The sequence below is a fragment of the Neomonachus schauinslandi genome, chromosome 12 (assembly GCF_002201575.2).
Source record: "Neomonachus schauinslandi chromosome 12, ASM220157v2, whole genome shotgun sequence".
Classification (NCBI taxonomy): domain Eukaryota; kingdom Metazoa; phylum Chordata; class Mammalia; order Carnivora; family Phocidae; genus Neomonachus; species Neomonachus schauinslandi.
Genome location: NC_058414.1, coordinates 31,041,198 through 31,068,966, shown reverse-complemented (window position 1 = coordinate 31,068,966; position 27,769 = coordinate 31,041,198). Strand labels below are relative to the sequence as shown.

Below are 27,769 nucleotides of genomic sequence, written 5' to 3'. Positions count from 1 at the left end.
TCAGGTAGGTGCCTTCATTCTCTTACATGGCCAGAGTCTGTTTTCTTTTTGCTCTCTTACCTGTCTTACAAATATGTTGCTGCTCACACAGCTGAAGTGCATTGTTGTTTTTAGAAAATCAGAGTACATATTTTATTAATGATAGTTGTGTATTGCCTTTGTATAGAACTTAAGTATTTATTTTTGATACTGGTCAACAACGTGCTTCGATACTAATACTGGTTGTTGTTTTTATAGTTTATTTAATTTATAGCAATCAAACTTAAGGGCATTTTCATTAAACTTTTATTTTACATCTTTTCCTTAACAGATTTTTCTTCAGTCAGTTAAAAATATGGATCCTGAATCAGAGGGGCCACAGATTATCAAAGTGACACCTCTTCAGCAAATGCTCGCTTCTTGCACTGGAGCTATACTGACTTCACTAATGGGTAAAATAATGTTACTATTGTAGCTATGTAACTGAATGATTGCCATTTGAGGTTACCATCTGTGAAATAAATCTAAAATTATCATTCATGCTGCATCATGTTCTCTCTCCATGAGCATGATAACATGAAAAGAACCCTGGACGGAGATTCAAGAGACTTGAATTTTATCCCTTGCTTTGCCATTCTCAGGCTGAGTGCACTTTGGGATAGTCCCTGCTTCTCTCTGAATTTCATTTTTCATCTATAGAAGTAGGGGCTGAGACCAGGAGTTCTTTGAGGTTCCTATCAATATTGACCTTTTATGACTCTATTAGCCTTTTTAAAAATAGAAAACAAGAAGATAGAATAAAATATTAGTATAGTGAATAATACAGAATTTGGGCAGCTTATAATAGAAACAAATACAAATTATGTTTTCTTTTGCTTGCATTAACAGTGAATTTCTTAAATTCCTCTGGGCCGCATTTTTGTTTTTTATGGTCCATTTCTTTTAGAGAAAGACAAATGACTTAGGTGATAGTTTTTTTTTTTTTTTAAAGATTTTATTTATTTATTTGACAGAGAGAGACACAGCGAGAGAGGGAACACAAGCAGGGGGAGTGGGAGAGGGAGAAGCAGGCTCCCCGCAGAGCAGGGAGCCCGATGCAGGACTCGATCCCAGGACCCTGGGATCATGACCTGAGCTGAAGGCAGTCGCTTAACCAACTGAGCCACCCAGGCGCCCTAGGTGATAGTTTTTAAGTTGGCTAGTTTATTTAAATAAGATAGATGATTAGAACAAACAAACGTATTGCTTTCGAGTGTAGTATCTTACTTCAGGTCAGAATGTTAGTGTTGTAAAGATTTTAGAGATCATCTAATATGACCTCCTCATTCTCAGATGAGGAAAAGTTTTCTTAGAACCACCTTTTGGCACTTTTTTCCTACTTGAATAAAATAGCATACAAATTAAAACCATTCTCCTTTACTGTGCTATTCCTGAATGGAGTAACACTGTGTGGTAGTAAAGATGATTTATGGCTGGCTTACTCAAATCTTCATTATGTATAGTTTTTATTTGATACAGCTGAATTTAACAGATGAGGAAGACTAATATTGTTTGATTACTGATTACTTGTAATGCAGTTATTCTCAAATTTTTAAATAGACTTCCAAAACATTTATTCTTTACCTTAGATGATGTATTTTCTTTAAAATACTAGTATTTTAGTTTTAATGCTAATGGAATTATTATAGAAATATAATAAATAACAGTTTAGTAGTCATGAGAGAAGTAATTACATTGTCTTCTCATTGATCCTCTAAACAGAATTCAAGGGCAAAAAATGAGAATGTTACATTTAAAACCATTTTAAGATAAATAACCTTACTTATTATATAGTCATGAAGAGGGATTGATTTGACATATTTTGTGATTTTTGGACAAATGTCTGTACAATTTACAGGTATCACTTCCTAATTAAAATTTATGTTTCTTCATAGTGACACCCCTCGATGTTGTTAAAATTCGACTCCAAGCCCAAAACAACCCATTCTCCAAAGGTATGTGTACTAGTTATCCTGGAAATGTTACAATAGGATTTTAAATTTTACTTTATTCATTTTTATTTGAATAATTTTTTTTGGTTAATTTTTAAAAGTTCATACCTCCTTATACTCATGCAGAAATGTTTTTTTTTGTTTTTGTTTTTTTAAAGATTTTATTTATTTATTTGAGAGAGAGAGAATGAGAGACAGAGAGCAGGAGAGGGAGGAGGGTCAGAGGGAGAAGCAGACTCCCCGCTGAGCAGGGAGCCTGATGCGGGACTCGATCCCGGGACTCCAGGATCATGACCTGAGCCGAAGGCAGTCGCTTAACCAACTGAGCCACCCAGGCGCCCCTCATGCAGAAATGTTTTTTCAGTACTTAGTTGTACATGATGGGTTCTAGCCAGAAAACAAATATATATAAAACAGTTATAACACTTTTTTTTTTTTAAGATTTTATTTATTTATTTGACAGAGAGAGACACAGCGAGAGAGGGAACACAAGCGGGGGCGGGGTGGGAGAGGGAGAAGCAGGCTTCCCGCTGAGCGGGGAGCCCGATGTGGGGCTCGATCCCAGGACCCTGGGATCATGACCTGAGCCGAAGGCAGACGCTTAACGACTGAGCCACCCAGGTGCCCCAAAACAGTTATAACACTTTTATGTACCTAATTAAAGCATAGGATGATTTAATATTTGAGTATGTGCCTCACAAGTAAGAACAGAATTCTAAGCATAGGGGTCTTAGAATCTAGCTTCCTCCATAGTCCAAGAGCTGTGCCCATTCTAAAACATTCATCCAACAGTCATCTAACTGTTGCTTGAATATAGTGGTAGGAAATGATTATCAGGCAACTTGGTTAATTGTTGGACAGTATAGTTTATATGAATTTGAAAACAGTAGTTATACATCTTGATTAGATGGGCAAAAATAGCAATTCCTCGATAAATCTTTTACAGTGTTATAAAGATAATGACATTACAAACATGTTTAAAAAGCAGAAAACAGACTGCTTGGACTGTGAGAATGTTGGCTCAGACATAGAAGCCACTCTGATGAACACAGTACTGAGATGGAATGAACAACACTCATAATTCAGATGGAGGACGGGATAGATGGATTGTAAGAGAAGACTAAAAGGAAAGCAGTTTCCTACACATTTAAGAAATCCTTAAAAGCAGAAGGAGACACTGGACTTACGTATTACGAGACTCACAAATATGGTTGACCAGAAAAGATAATTTTGGCAGCCAGGGTAAGTCCAATAATGGGAAAGAGTTGCTATTAGGGAAAGTTGAAGTAAATTAGCTGGGAGCTGACGAATGTCTAGAATGAGCAGTATAAATACAGAGAAAGAGACAGCATAGCACTGTTTACATTGATAGAGAAGTACTTTTTTTAATCATCTATTTTTCTAATTGAGATATAATCTACATATAACATTGTAGTAGTTTGAGGTGTGCCATATGATGATTTGATGTATGTATATATTGCAAAAAGATCACCACAGTAAGTTTAGTCGATATCAATCACATCACACAATTATTTTTTTTCTTGTGAAGAGAATTTTTAAGATCTACTCTCAAGTTTCAGATATCCATTAGATTTCTGCATAAATGTTTATATATGTGTGTATATATGTATATGTATGTTTCATGTATGTATAGTTCAAAAAAATTTTTGTCTGAATTTCCCTTGGGTACCAGAGTTTTCTTCTTGTCAAATGGAGAAGCTGTACACCCATGTTCTCTTTTTAAAACAGGTTTTCCTCCTTTATATTCCTTGTGCATTCCCTCAAATACCCTAAAAGAATTTATTTCTGTGTGCATTTGCTTACTATATTTCTGAAAACATAAAATTCATCAATTTACTCACTTTCACCACTTTGAGTTTAGAGGCCAGTGCTTTGTCATTAAGTAAATCAATTTATGTTTTTTTAATCCTAAAAGATGAAAACAAAGTTGTATCTCTTTCCATAATCTTCTAGTCCACTCATTGTACTTTGAACTTGTTCCTCTGTAAAAATAGTAGTTATGTGAAATAATTTTTGACTGTTGGGACCTTCTTTGTTAGGAAAATATTTTGTGTATAGTAATGGACTTATGGATCATCTATGTGTCTGTGAAGAGGAAGGCAACAAAGCATGGTATAAGAAACCAGGACGTTTCCAGGGTACATTGGTAAGATTGTTATTTATAATCACATTATGTTTTCTGTTTTTATATTTAATCTATGTATGAAAGATTTTCCAATTGCAGGAGAGTATTAAGTCCATGATCTAGTTAGCACACTTATTCACAGTTAGAACGTAGATGTTGAGGCAGGAAAAGGGAGGTACTTCTTTGGTTTTAATTAACTTGTTATTAACTTTCATCTTCTCATGTTTTTTTATGTGGAAAGAAAAAACAGAGTCAATTTTTTTAAACATTTTTATTTTTAAAAAAATATTTATTTATTTATTAGAGAGAGATTACACGGATGCAAGGGGGTTGGAGGGGCAGAGGGAGAGAGAGAAAGAAAATCCACAAGCAGACTCCCTGCTGAGTGTGGGGCCTGACTCTGGGCTTACTCCCACAACCCTGAGTTCATGACCTGAGCCAAAATCAAGAGTTGGCTGTTTAACCAACTGAGCCACCCAGGTGCCCCTAAACTATTTTATTTTGACATAATTGTAGATAATATGCAATTTTAAGAAAAATATACAAGACAGATCCCATGTACCTTTTTCCTCCTTCCCCCCAGAGGTAACATCATATGAAAGTAGTACAATATCATAACCAGATATTGACTTTGATACATTAAAGGTATAGAACAGTTCCATCACCACAAGCATCCGTCCTGCTTCCCTGTTACAGCTACCACCATTTCCTTTGTGCTCTCAGCTGCTCCTCGACTCCTGGCAGCCACTAATGTGTGCTTCATTTATATCATTTTCTCAGTTCAAGAATGGAATCAACATATATAACATTTTTGAATTAGTACTTTTCACTTGGCATAATTATCTGGAGATTCATCCAAGTTGTTGCATTTATCAATAGTTTGTTCCTTTTATTGCTGACTAGTTCCATGGTATTGATGTACCGGTTTGTTTTCTGGGTTGTGGCCAGTTTTGAGCTGTTTCAAGTAAAGCTGCTACAGGGGCGCCTGGGTGGCTCAGTCGTTAAGCGTCTGCCTTCGGCTCAGGTCATGATCCCAGGGTCCTGGGATCGAGCCCCGCATCGGGCTCCCTGCTCAGCGGGGAGACTGCTTCTCCCTCTCCCACTCCCCCTGCTTGTGTTCCCTCCCTCTCTCTGTGTCAAATAAATAAATAAATAAAACCTTGAAAAAGACAAATAAAGCTGCTACATAGATTCATTCTTGGGTTTTTGTGTGAAAGTAAATATTAAAACAACAACAAACTACTCACTGTTTTTCTCTGGGAACACTCTATTTACAACACTTCTAAACCAGATATATGGGTTTTTTCCTCCGTGCCAAGCAATTCCTCAGTTATCAGTGAACACCAACCAGGTATCCTAGAGTTTAAGTCAATACTGACGCCATTAAGACTGCTCCCATTTCAGATGCCATTCACAAGCCAGGTTGTCACCCGTGTTTCTGATAACTGGCTATAAATCAGAGGTTCCCACAACCCCCTTCCTGGATTCAGTGGGTTGCTAGAATAGCTCACAGAACTCCAGAAAACAGTTTACTAACTAGATGACCAGTTTTTTATGAAAGGATACAACTCAGGAGTAACCAGTTAGAAGAGATGCATAGGGCAAGGCTTGGGGGGGTGGGTGTGGAGCTTCCCTCTCTTGGTGTGTCACCCTCCTTGTACCTCCATGTGTTCACCAACCTGGAAGCTTCCAGACCCTGTAGTTGAGGGATTTTTATGGAGGCTTTCTTATATAGACGTGATTGATCAAATTTATTATGAATAACAAAAGATACTCTTTTCACCTGTATTCTCTGGAGCTATTTTAGGACTGAGAACAAAAGGCTGAATATTATAACAAAAGATGCTTCCGTTGCTCTTTATTAATTAGGAAATTACAGTGATTTTAGGAACTGTTTGCCAGGAACCATGGACAAAGACCAAAATGTATTCTTTCTTTTTTTTTTTTTTTTAAAGATTTTATTTATTTATTTGAGAGAGAGAGAATGAGAGACAGAGAGCATGAGAGGGAGGAGGGTCAGAGGGAGAAGCAGACTCCCCGCCGAGCAGGGAGCCTGATGCGGGACTCGATCCAGGAACTCCAGGATCGTGACCTGAGCCGAAGGCAGTCGCTTAACCAACTGAGCCACCCAGGCGCCCCAAAATGTATTATTTCTAATTATAAATCATACTATCAGCATAAGTCTTCATTTCTCTGGGATAAATACCCAGGAGTGCAGTTGCTAGGTCATATGGTAGTTGTATGTTTAGAGTTTAAGAAACTGTTTTCTAAACTGGTGGTACCATTTTACATTCCCAGCAGCAGTGTGTAACTATTCTAATTTCTCCACATCCTCACTAGCCTTTGATGTTGTCACTATTTTTATTTAGCGGTTTTGAGAGATGTGTAATGATAACTCACTGTGGTTTTAATATGCATTTCCTTAGTGGCTACTGATATCGAACATCTTTACATATGCTTATTTATTAGTATATCCTCTTCAGTGAAATGGCTCTTCACGTCTTTTGTCCATTTTCCAATTGAACTGTTTGTATTTTTACTATTAAGTTTTGAGAACTCTTTATAAAATCTAGACAATAATCCTCTTGAGAGTGGATTTGCAAATATTTTTTCTACTCTCTCTTTTTTCCATCCTCTTAAACAGGGTCTTTCATGGAGTTGAAGTTTAATTTTGATGTTCAGTTTATCATTTTTCTTCTTGCTTTAGGTGTCAAATCTAAGAATGCTTTATTTATCTTTAGACTGGAAGATTTTCTCCTGGTTTTTTTCCTATAAGTTTTATAGCTTTATGTTTTATATTTAAGTCCTTGATCCATTTTGAGTTATTGTTATAGGAGGTATGAATCTGAGGTTGACCTTTTCATTGTTTTTGTTCATTTTGCCTGTGAGTATCCAGTTGGATTTGTTGAAAGCTGTCTTTCCTCCAGTAAGGTGCTTCTGCACATTTGTCCACAATCAGTTAGGCATACTGGGTAGATCTGTTTTTGGGTTCTTTATTCTTTCTCATTTATTTGTCTATTACCTATATCAGTAGCACAGTCTTAATTACTGTAGAAACATAATAAGCCCTGAAATCAGGTAGACTGATTTCTCCCACTTTATTCTTATTTTTCTTGTTCAAAGTTATTTTAACCATTCCTAAAATTCCTTTGTCTCTTCATATAAATTTTAGAATAATGTTTTTATATCTATAAAAAAGTCTCGCTAAGATTTTTATAGAAACTGTGTTAAACCTAAATAACATCTTTACTGTGTTGACAATGAACTGGGTTAACAGGAGAAAATCAAAGTTAACTATGTATGTATTTCTCTATAAGAAAATGTAGCCCATAGGCAGGCAGTTGAGGTTTATTTGTCATCCACAGTTAAAAAGGGGAAAGGGTCTGGGGTTTCAAGGAAGGAAGACAATTCACTGCAAGATGAAAAAGTAAATGTTTGGCAAACAGATGTGTGCTGGGCCACACAGAAACAGTGGGACACAGAGAGGAATTTTAACAGACAGGTTCCTCCCTACCACACCTAGTTTATATTACACTATGGTTATCTATGGTGATAGCTCCCTTCCTAGAGCAGTTCCTCTTTGTAAAGTCTTTTAGACAGAGGGAAGGTCAAAGGCTCTTCCTGAAGCTTCTGTTTCTTGAAAATATTCAGCCTAAAATAATCTACATGCCAAAGAGTTGCATTTTGTGGTGCCAAATTTTGCTCCCCTGTAAGAGCATAAAATTGAGTCATTTTTTTTAACTACTCTGTCAGTTTTTATCTTTAGTTGATGTATTTAGACTATATTTAATAGAGTACAGGTACTGTAGAACTTAACCCTCGTTAAAAAACAAAATTCAGCTGAGTAAATTTGAAGATCTAATTGGCTTTATTCAACAATTCAGGATTTGGGCGGCATTGCATCTAGCAAGTAGAAGGGAGCTCTGAGGAGACTATAGGCAGAGGACTTTTATAGGCAGAAGAAGATGGGGCAAAAAAGTTATTATTCTAGCAAAGAGTGGATTGTTACAGGCAATGTAACAATCTTTTGAGGGAATTTGGGGGTCTCTCAGGCAGATTACTAACCTGGTAATTACACATTGGTTAAGGTCATGTTCTTGGGAGCGGCTGAAACTGCAGTTAGGTTACGTACTATGTCAGTGTGCTGACGTGGGGGTTAGCATAAGTGACTCCATTTTGGGCCTGTTGTCTCATTGTTAACAGCCTGCCATTTCCTTTTTTGGTTTTGTTTTTTTAAGATTTTATTTGAGAAAGAGAGAGGGAGGGAGGGAGTGAGAGAGTATGAGTGGAAGGAGGGTCAGAGGAAGAGGGATAAGCAGACTCCACGCTGAGCAGGGAGCCCAATGCGGGGCTCAATCCCAGGACCCTGGGATCATGACCTGAGCCAAAGGCAGATGCCTAACTGACTGAGCCACCCAGGCACCCCCTTCTCTTTGTTTTCTTTTGCTGTTTTATTTTTCCTCCCTTCTATGCGTTACTTTAGAATTTCATCTTTATAGAGTTTTTGTGTGTATATTTCTTTGCTGAGGCTTCCTAATTTTTCATTTGTTTTGGATGTGTTCATAAATGATCATTCAGTGATTTTTATGTTGACCCCTTTAAAATCTACGTCAGATAATTTTAATACTCTATCTTGTTGGTGTCTGTTGTCTTTTTTCATTTAGTTAGACATCTTGGTTCTTTGAATGACAAGTGATTTTTTTATTGAAACCAGGAAATTTTGCGTATTACATTGTGAATCTCATTTAAACATTCTGTTTTAACTGGCTTTTTTGACACTTACCTCAGAGGAAGAGGGGTGCCACCTTGTTAGTGCTGGGTATAGCTGGAAGTTCAGGTTTCTCACTTAGCATCCACAGACACAGTGTGTTGTGGAGAACCTCTTTACTGTTAGACAGGTGCTATGATCTGAATGTTTGTGTCTTGTCTACCCCAAATTCATATGTTGAAATCCTACAGCCTGAAGTGATAGTATTAGGAGGTGGAGCTGAAGGTGATTAGGTCATGAGGGCAGAGACCTAAGGAATTAATGACCTTGTAGAAGAGGCCCAGAGCGTCCTTGCCCTTCGACCATGTTCTGATACAGTAAGAAATCAGAGACCCTGATCTGGGACTTCCAGCCTCCAGAAATGTGGGATATAAATTTCTGTTTTCTATAAGGTACTTGGTTATAGCAGCCCAAACAGACTGAGAGCAGAGAGGGAGTTCTGGCTTACCTTATCGTTTGCACGGACACTGGTGGGGTAATCCCACTCCTCCCTGTTCTTCCCCCGCCCCTCTGACACTACCAGTAGAATGCTTACCGTATTCATCTTAGTTATTTAGATTCCCAGTCTGATACTTCTAAAATCTCTGCCATATATGAATCTGGTTCTGACACTTGCTCTGTCTCTTCAGACTGTGTTTTTTTGCTTTTCAGCATACTCGTAATTTCTTTTGTTGAAAGCCACACATGTTGTATTGGGTTAAAAAAAACAGAGGTCAATGCAGCTTTATTGTCAGGTGATAATGTTTATCTGATTACAGGTAAGGCTGTGTTAACTGCTTGTCGTAGCTTTGTTGTCAGAGAATAAAATTCCCTCTGGTGTCCTCTTTTTTGTCTTGCCTGTTATCTTTGAGTTTCCCTAGAGACTGCTCACACAGAATCTGAGGCTTATGGTTCGTCAAATCTATGATCCTCTGTTGTTTTACAAAAGCCCTAGAGATGTGGTGTTAGGTATGGAGGAAGAGAAATATTCTATAGTTCTGTGATTAGGTCTTATTCTTTAGGAACATGAGTTGGGTGTTTCCCTTGCCCCAGGTTGGTTAGATTTTGGTAAAACTGCAGTGGTTTAGGCTCTGATAAAATATTTTCCCTTGAGTATAGGCTTTATTAAGGAGAATACAGGTTTGGGGTATATTTCAAAACTGGTTACATTTCCCCTTCCCCTGGTGGAAGCAGGAGGAGATTTTTCTCTGATCATCACAGTGAGAATCTGGTAGGACTCCTAGAGCTAAAATTCATGAAAGTGGAGAGGCCCCCCTCAGTTTTTGATCCTCACGTTAATATACACTGAGCTTTCAGCAATTTGTTATGTATAGTTTAAAGCGTAGTTATTAACATTGGCTCTAATTGCAGGCTTCCACTCTAGTAAGCTGTGAGTCTCTGTATCTGTTTATCCAGTTTTCAGGGTAGCAGTTTGCCCTGTGACTTCGATTATTTTATAAATCTAAGAGGAGTTGTTAATTTTTCAGTTTGTTGAGCTTTTTTCTTGTCCTGAGGACAGAAGTGGCAACTATGTCCTTCAGGGTGCTAAATTTGATGTATCCCAATTTTTTTTTTTTAAGATTTTATTTATTTATTTGACAGAGATAGACAGCGAGAGAGGGAACACAAGCAGAGGAGAGTGGGAGAGGGAGAAGCAGGCTCCCCACCTAGCAGGGAGCCCAATGTGGGGCTCAATCCCAGGACCCTGGGATCATGACCTGAGCTGAAGGCAGACACTTAATGACTGAGCCACCCATGCGCCCCTGATGTATCCCAATTTTTAATATCAGTCAGTTGAAATATTTTCTAATTTCCCTTGTAATTTCTTTTTTTGCCATGGTTATTTAGAAGTGTAATATTTAATTTATTAATAATTGGAATTTTCTAGAATCCTGTTGTTTCTGATTTCTACTTTTATTCCAGTCAGAGGAATATACTCTGTAAATTTACAGATTTTTGAAATTTATTGAGTCTTGCTTAATGGCCCTACTATGATCTGTCTTGGTGAATATTTTATGTCCACTTTAAAAACCTATATTCTGCAATTGTTGGGCATATAGTGTCCTGTAAACCATCAGGTCAGGATGGCTGATACTTCATTTAGATCTTCTAAATTCTTACTGATTTTTTTTCTTCAATTCTGTCAGTCACTGAAAGAGGATATAAAAATCTTCAATTACGATTGACAGTTTGTTTCTTTTCGCTTTGAGTTCTCTTGGGTTTGCTTCATGGGTTTTGAAGCCATGTTTTAGGGACATATACATTTATACTTGATACCTTTTTCTGATACATTTTATTTTAATGAAATGTGTTTCTTTTTATCACTGGTAATACTCATTATCTTGAAATCTTTTGTCTGATAGTAATGCAGCCACTCCAGCTTTCTCCTAGTGTTTATAAGGTGTATCTTTTTCCATCCTTTTTCTCCAAGACAACATACAGCTGGGCCTTGTTTTTTTTAGTCCCCTCTCTGACAATCTCTGATTTTTTTTTTTAAGAGTTTATTTATTTATTTGACAGAGAGAGAGACAGCAAGAGAGGGTGCACAAGCAGGGGGAGTGGGAGAGGGAGAAGCAGGCTTCCTGCAGAGCTGGGAGCCCAATGCAGGGCTCGATCCCAGGACCCTGGGATCATGACCTGAGCCGAAGGCAGACGCTTAACGACTGAGCCACCCAGGCGCCCCAACAATCTCTGATTTTTAATTGGAAAACTTAGTACTTGCCTTTAAAGGACTTCCTAACGTGGTTGGGTATCAGTCTCCTATCTTTGTTTTTTGCTATTTGCTCCCTCTGTTGTTGCTTTTTGGTTTTCTTCTCCTTTCTTGCCTTCTTTTTGATTAGTTGAATTATAATATTACATTGATTTCTCTATTCCCATTTCTAGGGAGACAATTCTCCCAAGTCTTTCACGTTTCTATGTATCTTGTGAGCAAGGTGCTGACTGCCCTTAATATTCCTTACCATCTTTTCCAGGATGTTTGTATAGTGAATAACCTTGGAAGATACAGTGTCTCCCTCTAGAGCAAAGGGAAGGTGTCCTCACTCCCATTACAGAGGATTTGGGTCCCCGCAGGTCAGATTTCCCCTGCTGTAATGCAGGTCGCTGTGTGTTCGATGTCATCCAGACTCCCTCATGTGTCCTGTGGAAATTGGGGCTCAGGAAACTGGTACAGAAATGCTAGAATTCTGGCTACTGCTGTTCCTGTGAGTAATAAACTGTCCATTACCTCTTCAGCCCGAGATTCTTGCCTTCGGCCAGCTCTCATGGTAATTTGTAAGTAGGGTCCATGTACTTAGACCCCGCATGGTTCTTGACAGCATTCTCTCTGTCCTCTTTCTTGGTGCTGTGGCTTCATGTACATTACAGATTCCGCAACTCACCGTTAGAATTTTTTTATTTAAAGAGTCATAGCTTTTAAAGTAGTTAAAAGAAAGGGGAAAAATAATTTTTTTTTCATATATAACAGTATATTTACCATTTCTTCTTTACTTCCTTCCTTTTTTGAAGATCTTAGTTGCTTTTTGTAGCATCGTGGACCTTTTTCCCAGAGAGCTTTTTTTCAGCATTTCTTTCATGCAGGTATTTTGGCAGATTTTCCTCTCAGTTTTTGTTCTACTGAAATGTCTTTGTCAAGCATTTTTGAAGCCTATTTTGGCAGCATACAAAATTCTGGCCTAGTTTTTTTCAGCGCCTTAAACATGTCATTCATTACATTATCTTGGGACCTTCCCTGTGTCTTGTGAGAAGTTAGCTTTCATTTGTTTCATCCATTCTCTAGATGTGTTTTGTCGTTTTGCTTTTCCTTTTCTGTTTTCATTGTCTGTTTTTATTTTGCTTGGGATCTTTTCTGATTTGGGGCTCTGTAAATTGATGTGTTTCACATATTTGGGGAAGTTTTTGGCCATCATTTCTGTAGGTTATTTCCTGTCCTGTTCTCTCTCTTTTCTTCTATAATTCCAAATAAACCTGTTTTACCACTTGATGTTTCCCATCAGGTCCCTGAGCTTCTACATTTTTCTTCATTCTTTTTCCTCCTCCTCCTTCAGACTGAAGATCTGTCTTCAAGTTCAGTGACTCTACTTGCTGTTTCCTTTCTGCTGTTAAGCCCACTTAGTGAATTTTTCATTTCAGGTTTAGAATTTTCATTTGGCTGTTTTTTATGGTAACTGTTTCTGTGCTGAAATTCCAAATTTGTTCATTCATTATCTATATATCATCTTTTAAGTTTTTGAATATATTTATAACAGCTCCTTGAGAATTCTTGCTTGCTAGTTGTATCATCTGAAATTTCAGTGTTGGTTTCTCTTGACTACTTTTTCTTTATGTATGGGCACATTTTGTTTCTTTTTATGTCTTAGGAATTTTGATTGTATAGTGGACATTATGAATGATGCACTGTAAAAACTCTGGATTTCTTTTATATTCTTCTAAAGAGTCCGTTTTGTTTTAGAAGGCAGTTAACTTTGGCTGGATTCACACTCCAAAGTCAGGCTCCCCTGTGTTGGTTTGCAGCTGAAATTTCCACTCAGCCTTTAGCTGCTGCTTTTTTGTTGTTGCTGTCGTCTTTGTTGTCTTGCTCTGGGATTGCATAATTTATTGGTGAGCCAAGTTTGGTGGCTGATTTTGTATGCAAACTTTGGGGCTTGTGCCTTCTGTAGTGCCTCCTTTTCCTACCTAAGTTTCTGAATATTCTGTCAGCCTGGACTCTGTGTTTGCCATGTCAAGCAAGTAAATGTGCTGTTCTTTGCCACTTCTACAGACAAAAGCTGCAAATTTGCAAATCTCACTCCTGTTCTTTGTCTTTTAACAACAGACTTCCCGCTGATTTTTACCTGCAGTTTGATTCCTCTCCAGAGATTTCAAGTACTGGGTGTAAATAATTTTTTCTCAGATTCTGTAGTTGGTCAAGAGAGTTAATCTGACCTATTCTCTGCCATTACTCAATTTCCTTTTTATAATAATCCTTTAAAAACTAGGCATCTAAGCCCTAAGTAGAACACTCTATAGCTGAGTAACATAAATTTTATTCTGTGAACAGCAAGTATCATTCAGAAATGTTTTACTTGTATTTGAAAGTTGAGGAAAATTTTTTTTTTTTTAAGAATGGATATAACATAAATCTGAGAAGCTCACATTTTAGAAATAAATGCTTGAAAGAATAAAAGTACCAATCATTTATCAAAAAGTTTATATATCCGGTTCAAGGATATATTTTGACTACTATTTTCTATTATAATTTTAGGATGCCTTTTTGAAAATTGTTCGAAATGAGGGCATTAAATCCCTGTGGAGTGGCCTTCCCCCTACCTTGTAAGTTGCAATTTAATATTTTCTCACTAAATGATGGTTGCTGTTTTGTTTTGCCTTATAAGTGGCATGGTTGGATAAAATTGTGCATTTATAATATTGGGACTTTTTCATTTTCTGAAGCATTGTTTTGTGAGTCCCACAACCACCCACACATTTGATGATTTGTTAGAAGGACTCACAGGACCTAAAGAAGGTTATACTCATGTCTGTGACTTATTACAACGAAAGGCTACAAAGCAGAATCAGGAAAGGAAAAGGCACAACAGTAGCTGACCAGGCAGGCATAAGGCTTCCAGAGCCCTCCGGCGACATCCCATAGGACAGGCTTATTCTTCCAGCATTGAACTGCAGTGGCATGTGCAAAGTGTTTGATGGCAGAGTCTGGTGCTTATATTGGGGATTGATGACATAGGCAAATTCTTTCTTTGTGACCACCTGTGATTACCAAGACCCAGACCCCCCAAAAGAAAGCAAATGTTTAGAGGCGCCTGGGTGGCTCAGTCGGTTAAGCGGCTGCCTTCGGCTCAGGTCATGATCCTGGGGTCCTGGGATCGAGCCCCACCAGCAGAGAGCCTGCTTCTCCTTCTCCCTCTGCCTGCCACTCTGCCTACGTGTGCTCTCTCTGTCAAATAAATAAAATCTTTAAAAAAAAAAAAAAAAGCAGCTGTTTACCAAAGTCACATCATTTGCACAAAACAACCCAGACAAGTTGATTTTGTGCTCCAGACATACCAAAAAAAAACCTTACTATATGGAATATTCCAAAGGCTACATTCCTTGGAATTGGCCAAAGGTCAATCCCTGCAAAAGGTCCCCCTGAAGATAAAGAAGACTTGAGCAACCAGGCCTGCTAAGTCTTTGGTGCACAAGCATAATTTTTTTTTTCATTTTCAGAAATTAAGAACTTGGTGTTACTTTTTATAAGAGATACTGTGACATATATACTTTCCCTTTTTTGGATAATTTAAGTTCTCTACTAACTAGCTATTATATGAGTTAATATGATAAACTAGTAAGGCTGAATGTAAAAATCCCAAGTAATACCTTTTTTTGCTTCATTTCTTTTTAATGTATCTTTTTTGTGGAGCAGTTAGTCACTTTGAGGCATACTTTTTTTTTTTTTTAAGATTTTATTTATTTGACAGAGATAGCGAGAGAAGGAACACAAGCAGGGGGAGCGGGAGAGGGAGAAGCAGGCTTCCCACTGAGCAGGGAGCCCGATGCAGGGCTCGATCCCAGGACCCCGGGATCATGACCTGAGCCGAAGGCAGATGCTTAATGACTGAGCCACCCAGGCGCCCCTGAGGCATACATTTTAAACAGTGCCTAAGGTTATCAAGTTAGTGGCTGATCCAAGACCTGGCAGTCAATTCTATTTCTAAATTCTCATCATCAGACTTCACTATGGAACAATAGGCATTTCAAAGTATGGTCTGTGAATGTCCCTTAGTCAGACCATAAACATAAACTGGTTTCTTGTTGTATTAATATGTATAACATGACAGTGCCTGCAACTTTGTGTTTAATTTTATTAATAATTCCCTTTTGATGATTTCATTTGAAAGAATATGTCACTGGAATTTCCTCAAAACTATATATATTCTGGCAACATTAATTGTAATTTATTTCTAGATACAAGCAGGTATGATGCTCTCTCCAAAGTTCAAAAATATTTTACAAATGCTCTTGTATTTTTTACTTCTGGGATTTTCATATTACAGTGAATGTAATTAGGAAGGAAGATTTTTGGGAGACCAGAAACAATAGAACAAATCAAGGAGGTAGTCTTTAGTCTTTTCCTATTTATGACCTGAGCAAGTGCTCTGTAACTTATCTTTACAACTAGACTCTAAACTATAGGGCAGATACTATTGTACACCTTTTTGTTGCCTAAATTAAACACTAATAATTTTAAAATAAAAGAAAAATCGATCTCAATTGGCTGATTTGTTACGGTTTTCAGCTTATATACAATATAAGGATTTTAGCTTATATTTAATAATAATACATTTAAGCCTTTTGACAGTTTTGTATAAATCTTTTTGTTGGTGTTTTTCGAACAGAGTGATGGCAGTTCCTGCCACAGTTATTTATTTTACCTGCTATGATCAATTATCTGCTCTCCTGAGATCAAAATTAGGAGAAAATGAAAGTCATATACCAATTATTGCCGGAATTGTTGCCAGATGTAAGTAATAAACTTACTGTATTTTCATTTTGATTTCTATTTAAAACTTCTTTTACAATTTCGACAGTCACAGATAATTTTGTAGAAAATGCAGAGTGTTGGTGCATTTTGCATTGTAGCTTGTACTAATTTGTTAATACCTATACTCTAGAATTCTAGTCATATAGTATGTAACGATTGCCATCAGAATAAGATGGAATCAAGCCATCCCTATTGAATCTTGGACAGAGAGTTTAGACTTTAGATTCTAGATTTTAGAATGACATCAGATGTCAGATATCAGATGTCAAGTTGATGTCAAATTGATGCCCAAGTCCTGAATCCTTTTCCTTATAGATAACTCTGGGATTCAGAGTTTAATGAGAAGGAAATTTGCATCTGTACAGAAAGATATTTTTCTCTGTGCTGTGGGAGTGAGGTTTTATAGTAGTTTAATTGATGTGGAATATTTCTGGAACTGCTCGTGAAAGAGGTGAAACCAGGGGTGCCTGGCTGGCTCAGTTGGTGGAGCACGCGACTCTTGACCTTGGGGTTGTGAGTTCGAGCCCCATGCTGGGTGTAGAGATTACTTAAAAAAAAATAAAATCTTAAAAACAAAGAGTTGAAACCAGAAAGAATAAGTTATATGAAAGCAGGCTTTTAAGAAATACCTTTATCAAGGAAAAAAAAATGTGCACCAATATGTTGGCATCATTAGATATTTGATTTTAAGGGTTGCAGACATTTCAGAATGAAAGATACATATATAAAATGCATGAAATATTTTTGCATGTGTGTTTGCATAGTACATGGCTTTGTTTTTGTTTTGTTATATTTGCTTGTTTATATTAGTTGGTGCAGTAACTGTGATAAGTCCATTAGAATTGATTAGAACCAAGATGCAATCTAAGAAGTTTTCTTACAAAGAATTGCATCGATTTGTCAGCAAGAAGGTATCTGAAGATGGTTGGATTTCCCTTTGGAGGGGCTGGATTCCTACCATTCTTAGAGATGTACCGTTCTCAGGTAGGATTTATCTTAGTATCTGCTAAATTTTAGGTAGCGTTGTCTTATGTATATATCACTTTTATTTTTTTTATTTTTTATTCAATTAGCCAACATATAGTACATCATTAGTTTTTGATGTAGTGTTCAATGATTCATTATATATATCGCTTTTAAATTAAGTAAATTTGAAGCCCTTTAAGGCTAAAGGTAAGTTATCTTCTTTGGTGACCACAAATTCCTAGTTCAGTGTTGGGCCCTCATGTCTTTAGGAGTCTTTATTGGACGAGTAGTTTCTAATTCAAGCCTGACTTTCTGTTTTCCTTCTGTTTCATTTTTTTAAAGCTATTAATCAGTATATATTCACATTTAGATAAAACAAACTACCTTTAACATTACCCTAAATGCGATAATTACTAAGGTAAGTGAACTACTACAAATCAAAATATAAAATGTTTAAGAGCTCCTGTGAATTATATTGATTTCTACTTTTTCAGTTATTAGAGATAAAAATCTTCCCCTTTAAATGAGTATCCTGTAAAATACTATTATAAATCAGAGAGGAGATTGTACTAATTATTGAATTGTGAAGGAGGGAGAAAATCATGAAAAAGTGCAAAACAACTTATAAAATGTGCATGCTTCAAAATTCCTTTTTTTTTCCCCTTCGAATTAATCCTTTTCTTGTGCTCTCTTCACATCTCTATGCATCTTGCCCTTTCCATTAGTATTCCTCTTCAGCCTTTTGTGTTTAGTTATGTGATTTAAAAATACAGATTCCTAGGCCAATTATTTTTCTTCATTTTTTTATATGATATTTGACACATAAGAAGTAACGTAGTATAAATTATGAAGTATATTAATAAAACGAACACTTGTGAGGTCACCATTCAATCTCTGAACGAGAACACTGCAATTTTTTAAATCATGAAACCACATATATTCATTCACCTCCACTGTCAACATCTCCAGTGGTAACCACTCTACTGAACTTCATCATTCATTTGATTTTTAAAAAATAGTTTTACATGTGTATTATTGCCAAACAGTATGTTACTTAGTATTGCCTATTTCTGAGCTTTACTTTTTTTTTTAAGATTTTATTTATTTATTTGAGAGAGAGAATGAGAGAGAGAGCAGGAGAGGGGTTAGGGTCAGAGGGAGAAGCAGACTCCCTGCTGAGCAGGGAGCCCGATGTGGGGCTCGATCCCAGGATCCTGGGATCATGACCCGAGCCGAAGGCAGACGCCCAACCCACTGAGCCACCCAGGCGCCCCTATTTTTGAGCTTTAAAAAGTGCTTATTTTACTCAAAAATCTTAAGTTTCATTTTTGTTTTTATGTGAAACTTTTTCATTTTTACTCATTTATGAGTAAACAAAGTGCTATTGTGAATATTTTTAATAGACGGTGTACACATACAAGGATTTCTCCAGTATTCAATTTGCTAGTTCACATAAATATATACATTTTAATTATTACATAATGTCAGATTCTTTTCTAAAGTGACTATATAGATCAGTACACCTACCAGCTTCCTGTTCATTTCATACCCTCACCAGTACTTTTACTGTCAAAGCTCTTAAGTTTTGTTTCTCTAGTAATTTAAAGTGGTATCTCACTTTAACTTATATATTTGCCTGCCTATTGATGAGGTTGCACACCATTTCATTAGCCATTTATCCGTAATTGATTTGCAGTTAAGAACTGAGATAAATGTTCAACTTTATCCCCCCCCCCCATATGGATGGATGGTTGTCCCAGCATCATTTATGAATCACCACACTTGCTCCAGGGATTTGCAGGGTTACCCATCAGAGCCTCACGCATGCATACACCTGTTCTGCTGGTCAGTTTGTCTGAGCCTATGCTGATACTGGTGTTGTCTAAACTACTGGTGCATTATTAAAAATCTTGATGTTACCTTATTTTTTTCCCCAAGCATGTCATCTCTATTATATAATTTTTCTTTAAAGTGTGTTAGTAGAGTTTTAAATTTTTCTTCATAAATATTATATACAACCTTTTTTTAAGATTTACTTATAGTTATACCCACCTCCAATTTTGATAGCTATTTTAAAAGCTCTATTAAAATAAAAATTCCAAATCTTAGGCCAGTGCAGTGTTAAAATTAATTTTCCTGTTAGATTATATTTAATATTCAGCTACTTTTAAAACTATTATTAATTTTACTTTGCCTATCTTTTGGATGTCCTATATAGACATAAATATGTAAATTGTAACTATTTTGTTTCTCCATTTTTAATTAACAGAGCTTTTATTTTTTTCGTATCTTACTATGCTTCCTAGGACAGTTTTGAATAATAGCAATGATGTTGCATCCCTATCATTTTTCTCATTCTTAAGGAAATAATTCTGTTTCACCATTAATTACTTTTGCTAAGGGTTCTTGATGTATATCCTTATTCTAGTTAAGGAAATTTCCTTTTATCTCAAGGTTTCGAAGAAATTGCTTTGCTTTAAAAATGAAAATGGGTTGAATTTTATGAAATGCTTTTCCATCAATTTTAGATGATCCCATGATTCTTTTAATGTGGTGTTTCGCATTTAAAGGGTTTGTTAACATTTACTACCTTTGCATTCCTCTTATGATAACCCAATTTAGTCATAGTATATGATGTTTTATGAAATACTTCTGGGTTTGGTTACCTTTTTTTTAAGAATTTTTATACCTGTGTTAATGAATGAGATTGAATTATAGTTGTCCTTTCTTCTATTGTCCTTGTCAGGTTCTAGAATTAAAGTCCTATTTTACTGTGGTATATTTGTTTATAAGGCTGCTAGAATATTTCTGAGGACTTGGTTCCATTTTTTTTCCTTGAATTTTTCAGTCTCACCTAGTATGTGTGTCCAAGCAGAAAGTAGGATGTATCAGGGTTAGACTTTCCCTTTTCCTTTAATATATAACCTTATATATTTAAAGTCCCCATTTCACTTCTAAATTATGTGTTCATTTCATTTTCTGTTTTTATAGCAATGTACTGGTATAACTATGAAGTTTTAAAGAAGTGGTTGTGTGCGAAATCTGGTTTATATGAACCAACATTTATGATCAACTTTACTTCAGGGGCATTGTCTGGTTCTGTAAGTTGATATTCTTTTCTTGTTAATATTCCAGAATAATGGTAATTGTCTTATTAAAACAGAATGAAAGATTATATAGCATTTCCTATCTATTGAGGTATCACTTTTGGGCTGCACTGCTTTAAAAATTTTCTAAGTATTGACTATCCTATTTTGAGGAAATTATTTAGCCACTAAATATTTTATTTTTTGAAGATTTTATTTATTTATTTATTTTAGAGAGGGAAAGAGAGAGAGAGAGAGCAAGCATGAGTGGGAGGAGGGGGAAAGGGAGAAGCAGACTCCCCGCTGAGCAGGGAGTCTGCTTCTCCCTCTGACCCTCCCCCCTCTCATGCTCTCTGTCTCTCATTCTCTCTGTCTCAAATAAATAAATAAAATCTTAAAAAAAAAAAAAAAAAGAAATTAGAGTCAGAAGGGAGGAATCTCAAATGACCATTTTTAGGTAGTAGAGAGTTCACTGTTTCCACTCCTCCACATAATGTAAAGCTGTGTAGTGGTCTTTTATGCAGGTTCATATCATCATGATCTTGGCCACAGAGTTTTCTTATTTCCACATACTTACAAAATGAATTTGTGATGACCTAGAGTGAGGTGCTGACCTACTGGAACCAAATGAAAACTTCTCTTTGAATATGTCTGGTTTCATCTTAAGTTTCAGTTTAGTTATGATTCCATTCTTTATCCTTCAATAATGTGCTACTTAGAAGAATATAAAAATATTAAGAAAAAATTAGATTTAAATTAATTGTACTTTTTGATAGTTTGCAGCTGTTGCAACTTTGCCATTCGATGTGGTAAAAACACAAAAGCAGACTCAACTTTGGACATATGAAAGTCATAAAAGTAAGTTTAAGTAATTTAAAACATTTTCAAGATGCCATGATTGTTTTTGTTTTTCTTTCCAGATGGGACTATCTAAATAAGAAAAATAAGATTTTTTTTCCTCTGCTGCTTTAATTGAAACTAATATACTGTTAGAATGGAATGCCCAGAGAAAAAAATACTCTCAACCCCCTTCAAAACTTAAGAAATTTAAAAATCTATATATTTTGCCTGCCATCAGTTAAGTCTTGTACCTGCTAAAGAGAAAACTACGTACTATATTAGATAACTATTCTTTCAAATAAATCTAGACAAATTAGGGTGAAGGATAGGAAATTAGTGGGAACCCTTTTTCTCTTGGTGTGTTTTGTTTCATTAGTTTGTTGTATACATTTCATTCATAACATTTTTTAGCTTCCCTTCCTTTTGATACGTTTTTTTCCTACCTGTTATCCTATGTTTACCTCTTTATAACCTGTAATTTCTTCTAGAACAAAAGTGCACTCTAAGGTGCTTCTGCTAGATTCCTTCTGTCATTATTTATTATCTACAGAAAGGGTGGCAAATCCTTTGGAAATTATCTATTACAAAAGTGTATCATGTAAACCTCGTGATTGATAAATCTATTATAATAATGTTAATAAATTGTTCTGGTGTTCAAACCCACCAGCATATTCTGCATACAGGTAAAATAGGTATTATAATTGTTGAAAGAAACACTGTTTACAAACAACTGAATCTGATGAATATTAATGACTACTTTGTCCTTGACTTTCCAGACTCCTAGTCCATTATTGTAATAAGAGCTAACTAAAACCTGGAAAGTAACAAAGTTTATTATCAGGGTTCTTACCACTTCCGTTTTGGGTGGGACCCTTCTAGCTGCCTCAGCTTATCTATTCTCCCCTGATAGTTCAAAATTATTTTGTTTTATTCTCCCTTCCAACTCATCAGAATGCCTGTTTCCTCAATATTATGTGAAGTGTTTAATATAGTAGGAATATGCTCTTTGGTGTGATTCATGACTCATGGCGATAGTGAAGGAAAAGATGGGAATCTCTACAGTTAGATTCTGATGCTCACTAAGGTTTGAGAGCCACTTAACTGGAGGCACCTGGGGTGCTTTTTCATTACATCTAAAGTTGGGCACCACCACCAATGGACTGTCATTTAATAGACCTAATCTGGGGCTCTAACTTGTGTATTCTGAAAATGTTCCCTAGGTGATTGTACATCCCCCTTGAGACTGGCGTCAAGGAGGCATCTTCTTTCACTAGATTCAACTCTTACCTATCAACTGGTTTTCTTCTAGTGTTTCTCCAATAAACCCCAAAGGAGAAACCTTAAATAAGCCTTAGGTCTTAATTTTGTATGATTATCATTGGTCACTTTTACCTGTTACTCTGCTTCAGCTACGAACCAGGTATATTTACCAAGATACGCTTTTCCTGCAAACTACACTTCTGATTTGAGTGATAAACAGCCCATATTTTTTCTCATTTTATCATATATTATTTACCCCACCAAAGAGTGGAGGCTTTCTCCACTCTGTAGCTCAGCTACACCAAATCCATTATCTCTAAGCAAAAAGAAAAATAAGAAGTGTTCTATAGAGAATGATGCTGAGTTCCTTGTAAGAATATGATCTCTGTAGCAGCGCACTTTGACCATGTCTTCCATCCATTAGTCGACTCCTGATTCGAGTGCACCATGCTGGTCTATACAGACTAGTGAGGCCATCTCTAAGTCCTCAAACAGCTCATAATGTAATGGAAAAGAAACATATTAGGATGTAGTGAGTGCCAGATTTCATAATAGAGATAACTATTTCCTCACTTATGAGTCCATCATTTATAATTTAAAAAAATTTAATGTCACCTTTCAGCTTTTTAAACCTAGCTCAGATCCACCTGTTTTCGACAGTTCAAGTTTTTTTCTATGAACATATTCAGTATTTTAAAATACTTCAACAGAAATTTTAAAACCATTAAAAAATGGTTATATGTGACAAATTTGTGAAGAAAAGCTCCGTCTTAGTAGTCATGAGGACGATGCCAACCACAAGGGCAGTGAGAGGACATTTGATATGCACTGGGTTGTTGGTGGGAATGCTCATGCCAGGCAGGTGAGAGTCTTAAATTTGGAAAATAATCTGGCAGTCTCAAGAAAGACTCTTTGAACAAGCAGTTCCACCTTTGATATGTGCCCTAGAGAAACGTCTGCGCGTGTACAAGGATTCTTAATCCCAAAAAGGTAGAAATCACCAGAATAGTCCCTGGCAAGGAAATGGGCAAACTGTGATAATCCATATAAAAAATAAATCAAATATAGCTGTACTTGCCAATATAGATAATCCTAACGTATAAATGTGTAGTGTGATAGCATTTATACAAAGTTTAAGAGCATGAAAAGCAAGAGTATATATTATTTATGGATATGTTCAGATGTAATAAAGTTTAAACAGAAGCATGAGAAAGATAAAGGAAAAAAGAAAGACAAGAGAGTGGTTACCTCTCAGGAGATAGGAAGAAGAATACTGAGAGGGAATATATTTGCTGTATAATTGCTAGGATTTGATAAATGTGGATGGTCAGTAAATGAGTGTTTCTTTTATTGTTGTCTATGCTTGAAATATGAAATAACCAAACAGTGTTTCCTTACAATGTAAGAAGTTACTTATTACCTGTAGGAATAGCTCTAGAGTGTTGGAACTTTAGGCAGGAGATACTTTGGAGATTCGATTAGAGTGTGACCCCAGGCTTACCTTCAGTTGGTAATGCTTTCTGTCCATTCTCTTCAGGCACTGATTGTACCCTGCTATTTAAATAGGGACCACTTTGGGTCTTGAATTCTACAGTATCAGAAATACCTGGCTACTTGGCTTCCTTTCTTTCACTATTTGTTTCCAAAATGTAAATGGAATAATTTAAACATGAAGAAGTTGCCGACTTGTAATATAAAATTTTTGTCATTAACTTTCTTTAGAAAGTTAAATTTCATTCATAAATACTTTGTTCTTGGTTTCAAAAATGTCTCCTTCCTGTTGGATTGCTATAGTATAGTTATTATCTTTATACTTACAGATTTATATTGATCATATAGCATCTTAAATAAATGACAAAGCCTCATTTATCTTCATGGGTCAGAGAATCTGGTATTTCTACAAATGAGATTTGAGATAATGAGCCCATGCCATTAAGTGGTAAAATTCTAAAAAGCCATTTTTGAAAGCTCTCTTTCTCCAACCTTTTCTTTTTTTCCCTGGGCATGCTAAATAATACAGAGCTTAATCTTTCTGAAGGACTCAGAGTTGTCATCCACGTTCATATTGACTATCATAGTCTTATAAATGCAGCTCTGAGCAGCTAATGAGGCTACTGTAGCAGTGTTTGCCTCTCATCCAGCTGATCTCAAACCAAGACTTTGACAACCTCAGTGTGTCAGCTGTCACAGTGTTCACGTGGTAGTGTGCCTGCTTCCTAGCAGACTCCTTTTTTACTTACTGCATCTAGTAATCTGTGGCCTAAGGCAGCTGCTTAGAATCACTGTGTAAAATGAAGGTAAGTAGACTTTGTGCATGAATAGCTCATTCATAGCTGTATGTTTGAACATCAGTGACATCTATTTTTGTTGTTTTTAAAAAATAGTTTTTTACTTTCAGATATTTGAGTGGCTGCAAATAAGAGAGACGTTACTGTTAATTAAAGGCTGGAGATGCCAAATGTACTTCTAGTGACTGTACAGTTTGAAATATTTTTTTTTACCAAATTTTATAAAAATGCAGAATTTTGTTTTAAAAAAAGGCTAAGTCTGCCCTTTGGAGGAGACAAGATTGATATAATTTATATCAAGACTGGCCCATCTAGGGGCACCTGAGTGACTCAGTCGTTAAGCGTCTGCCTTTGGCTCAGGTCATGGTCCCAGGGTCCTGGGATTGAGCCCCGCATCGGGCTCCCTGCTCAGAGTGGAGCCTGCTTCTCCCTCTCCCACTCCGCCTGCTTGTGTTCCCTCTCTCGTTGCGTCTCTCCTCTGTCAAATAAATAATCTTTAAAAAAAAAAAAGAGAGACTGGCACATCTATTCAGAAAGGTTTTAATAAAGGCAGACAGACCTCCCTAGGGAGAATGAGCTATTCTTTTCAGAACTTCTTAGGAAAAAAACATTTTTTTAAAGATGTGCAATAAAAATTTAATGAAAAATGGTTATCAGGGCTTCTGTTTGGCTTTGAGAACCCCATGAAAATTTCTACACATCTTTTAAATTTTTCATTTTAAGGCATGGAAATATGTATAAAGGATACTACCCACCACCAAGCTTAAGAAACTTAATTCAGAGAATCCATCTGCATATTCGTCCTTGATTATATCCAGTTGTATACACCTTAAAGTTAAGACCTTTTTCTAATTCTTCTTTTTAATGAATCCAATTGTTAGAAATAAGATTTTGGGTAAATTTTAGGTGAATAGATCTGTTCTTATTATAATGATTATACATGCCCAAAGGTCATAAACATTTTTATGTGTATTAGAAGTTATTAAGTGATAATTTATAATGTATCATTTCTTTAACATTTAGTTTCTGTGCCTTTGCCTATGTCAACCTGGACTATCATGAAGAACATTGTTGCTAAGAATGGATTTGCAGGATTATTTACAGGTAAAAATACATGCTTTACCAAATTGTTGAATAAAATGGTTACTTTTATATCTGTCATCTTCCTAAATTAACTTTAAGCAGGAATTATTGAAAACATTCCCCATTTATGAAAACATACCACATTTATGATATGAAAGCAAACATCTTAGGGACACCTGGGTGGCTCAGTCAGTTAAGCCTTCAGCTCAGGTCATGATCCTGGAGTTCCAGGATGGAGCCTGGTGTCGGGCTCCCTGCTCAGCCGGGAGTCTGCTTCTCCCTCTGCTGATGCGTGCGCGTGCTGTCTTGCTGTCTAATAAATAAAATCTTTTTAAAAAATTACATTTTTTAAACATAAGGTAAAATTTGTTCTGATTTTTCTTCTATTCTCTTTTCAGGTCTCATTCCCCGTTTAATTAAAATTGCTCCTGCTTGTGCTATTATGATCAGTACCTATGAATTTGGGAAGGCTTTTTTCCAAAAGCAAAATGCTCGAAGACAACAATACTAGTGATGCTGTTTCAACTTGAATTAACAACCAAAGCCAAATAATAAGGTGGAGACTCTTAGGCAAGAACTCTTTACCATTATCTTAAAATTATTTTATATATTTCTTTCTTATTAAATGAGCAGTAATTTCTACTTTGCCTCTGAATCATAACCCTAATTTTAAAATAAATTGTTAGTCTGATTTTTGAGATATTGAAAAAGATACTCCAGAAGTCACACCATTAAATGTTCCTGTAAAGAAAAGAAAAATTATTCCTTAGCACTGAAAGTGATAATCTCTGAGAGTTTGATATTATAGATTTCGGTATAACATCATTGGGACTGTGTCAGATATATCAGAACATTTTGAATTGTGTGTTGAATGATGTTCAGAGTCTAGAAGAAAAATGCCTGTCTCTAACACACACTTAAATCATGCACATAGATATTTAAGTATTCCAACAAAGTAGATAATAGATGGCAGTCTTTAAATAACATTATTCGCATTTATCTAATTACCTGTTAGATTTTCTTTAATTCAAATGCATTAGTTTTTTGTTTTATTTTACACCTCCTCTTGCTGTGATAAGGCTTCACCAGTATTAGGATTTCTCCGCCTAAAGGTATGGCCGTTTTATCTTTATGAACCAGAATATAACTGTTTATGTGATAAAGGTATTTTTGGTGACTAAAGACTCTGTATTATCTACTGTTTCTACAAGAGAGAAGGAATCTTTACTGATTGTGTTAAATGTCTGGCACAGTGAATCTTGGGCGTGCATATATTTAGAGTGATAAAAAGAACGTTTCAGCCTGGGAAGGGCCCTGGTTTCAGCCGTCTTGGAATCCAGGTATCACTGTGGAGCTCTCGAGGTGTCACATGTATTGTCTTCTTCTAACAACACTGAGATTAACACAATATAAGCCACAAGTACTTCCACAATGTCCCTTGATTGTACACATCTCATGTTAGTATGCTACATCAAGAGACTAAAGAGGCCGCTGTTTCCTTGAAGAAACAGCTTTATTCACTACAGGCTAATGGCTCAGTAATGTAGCTCGTGGCTGTAGGAATGAAACAGGACTATGCTGGACGGACGGAAATGTTCTGTTATTTTTGTTTTTGATTTATTTTCTCAGGATCTATATCCTATAAGAAAAAGCACTTTATTGCAGTCTGTGTGTATGCTATGACAATGTGAAGTTGTTGTTTTTTTCCCCTAAAATAGAGTAATATAGTTAGGTGACAGATCTCTAGTGTATTTTGTATTTTAGTAGAAAAGAGTTCATATGTTTCGTCAGAAATAAACTATATAGGGTTTGTATGTAATCTTTTGTGTTTACTTTATCCTGTGTTGATTTACCTTAAAATTTT

At 36.1% G+C, this 27,769-nt stretch overlaps 1 protein-coding gene across 1 annotated transcript; it reads left to right on the top strand.

Annotated features, from left to right (window-relative positions):
• Window positions 1-334: 334 nt before the first annotated feature.
• On the top strand, window positions 335-27,769 carry SLC25A40 (solute carrier family 25 member 40). Its single transcript, XM_021689698.1, has 10 exons — window positions 335-431; window positions 1,914-1,973; window positions 4,031-4,137; window positions 14,106-14,173; window positions 16,237-16,361; window positions 17,193-17,366; window positions 20,340-20,449; window positions 21,211-21,292; window positions 25,846-25,926; window positions 26,304-27,769. Exons 1-10 carry the CDS (start codon window positions 335-337, stop codon window positions 26,414-26,416), a joined length of 1,017 nt encoding a protein of 338 aa, XP_021545373.1. The 3' UTR covers window positions 26,417-27,769.

Coding starts and splice junctions, on each gene's coding strand:
- SLC25A40 (XM_021689698.1), top strand. CDS start 335: ATGGATCCTGAATCAGAGGGGCCACAGATTATCAAAGTGACACCTCTT. Junction 432..1,913: donor TATACTGACTTCACTAATGG/GTAAAATAATGT, acceptor GTTTCTTCATAG/TGACACCCCTCGATGTTGTT. Junction 20,450..21,210: donor CAGGGGCATTGTCTGGTTCT/GTAAGTTGATAT, acceptor ACTTTTTGATAG/TTTGCAGCTGTTGCAACTTT.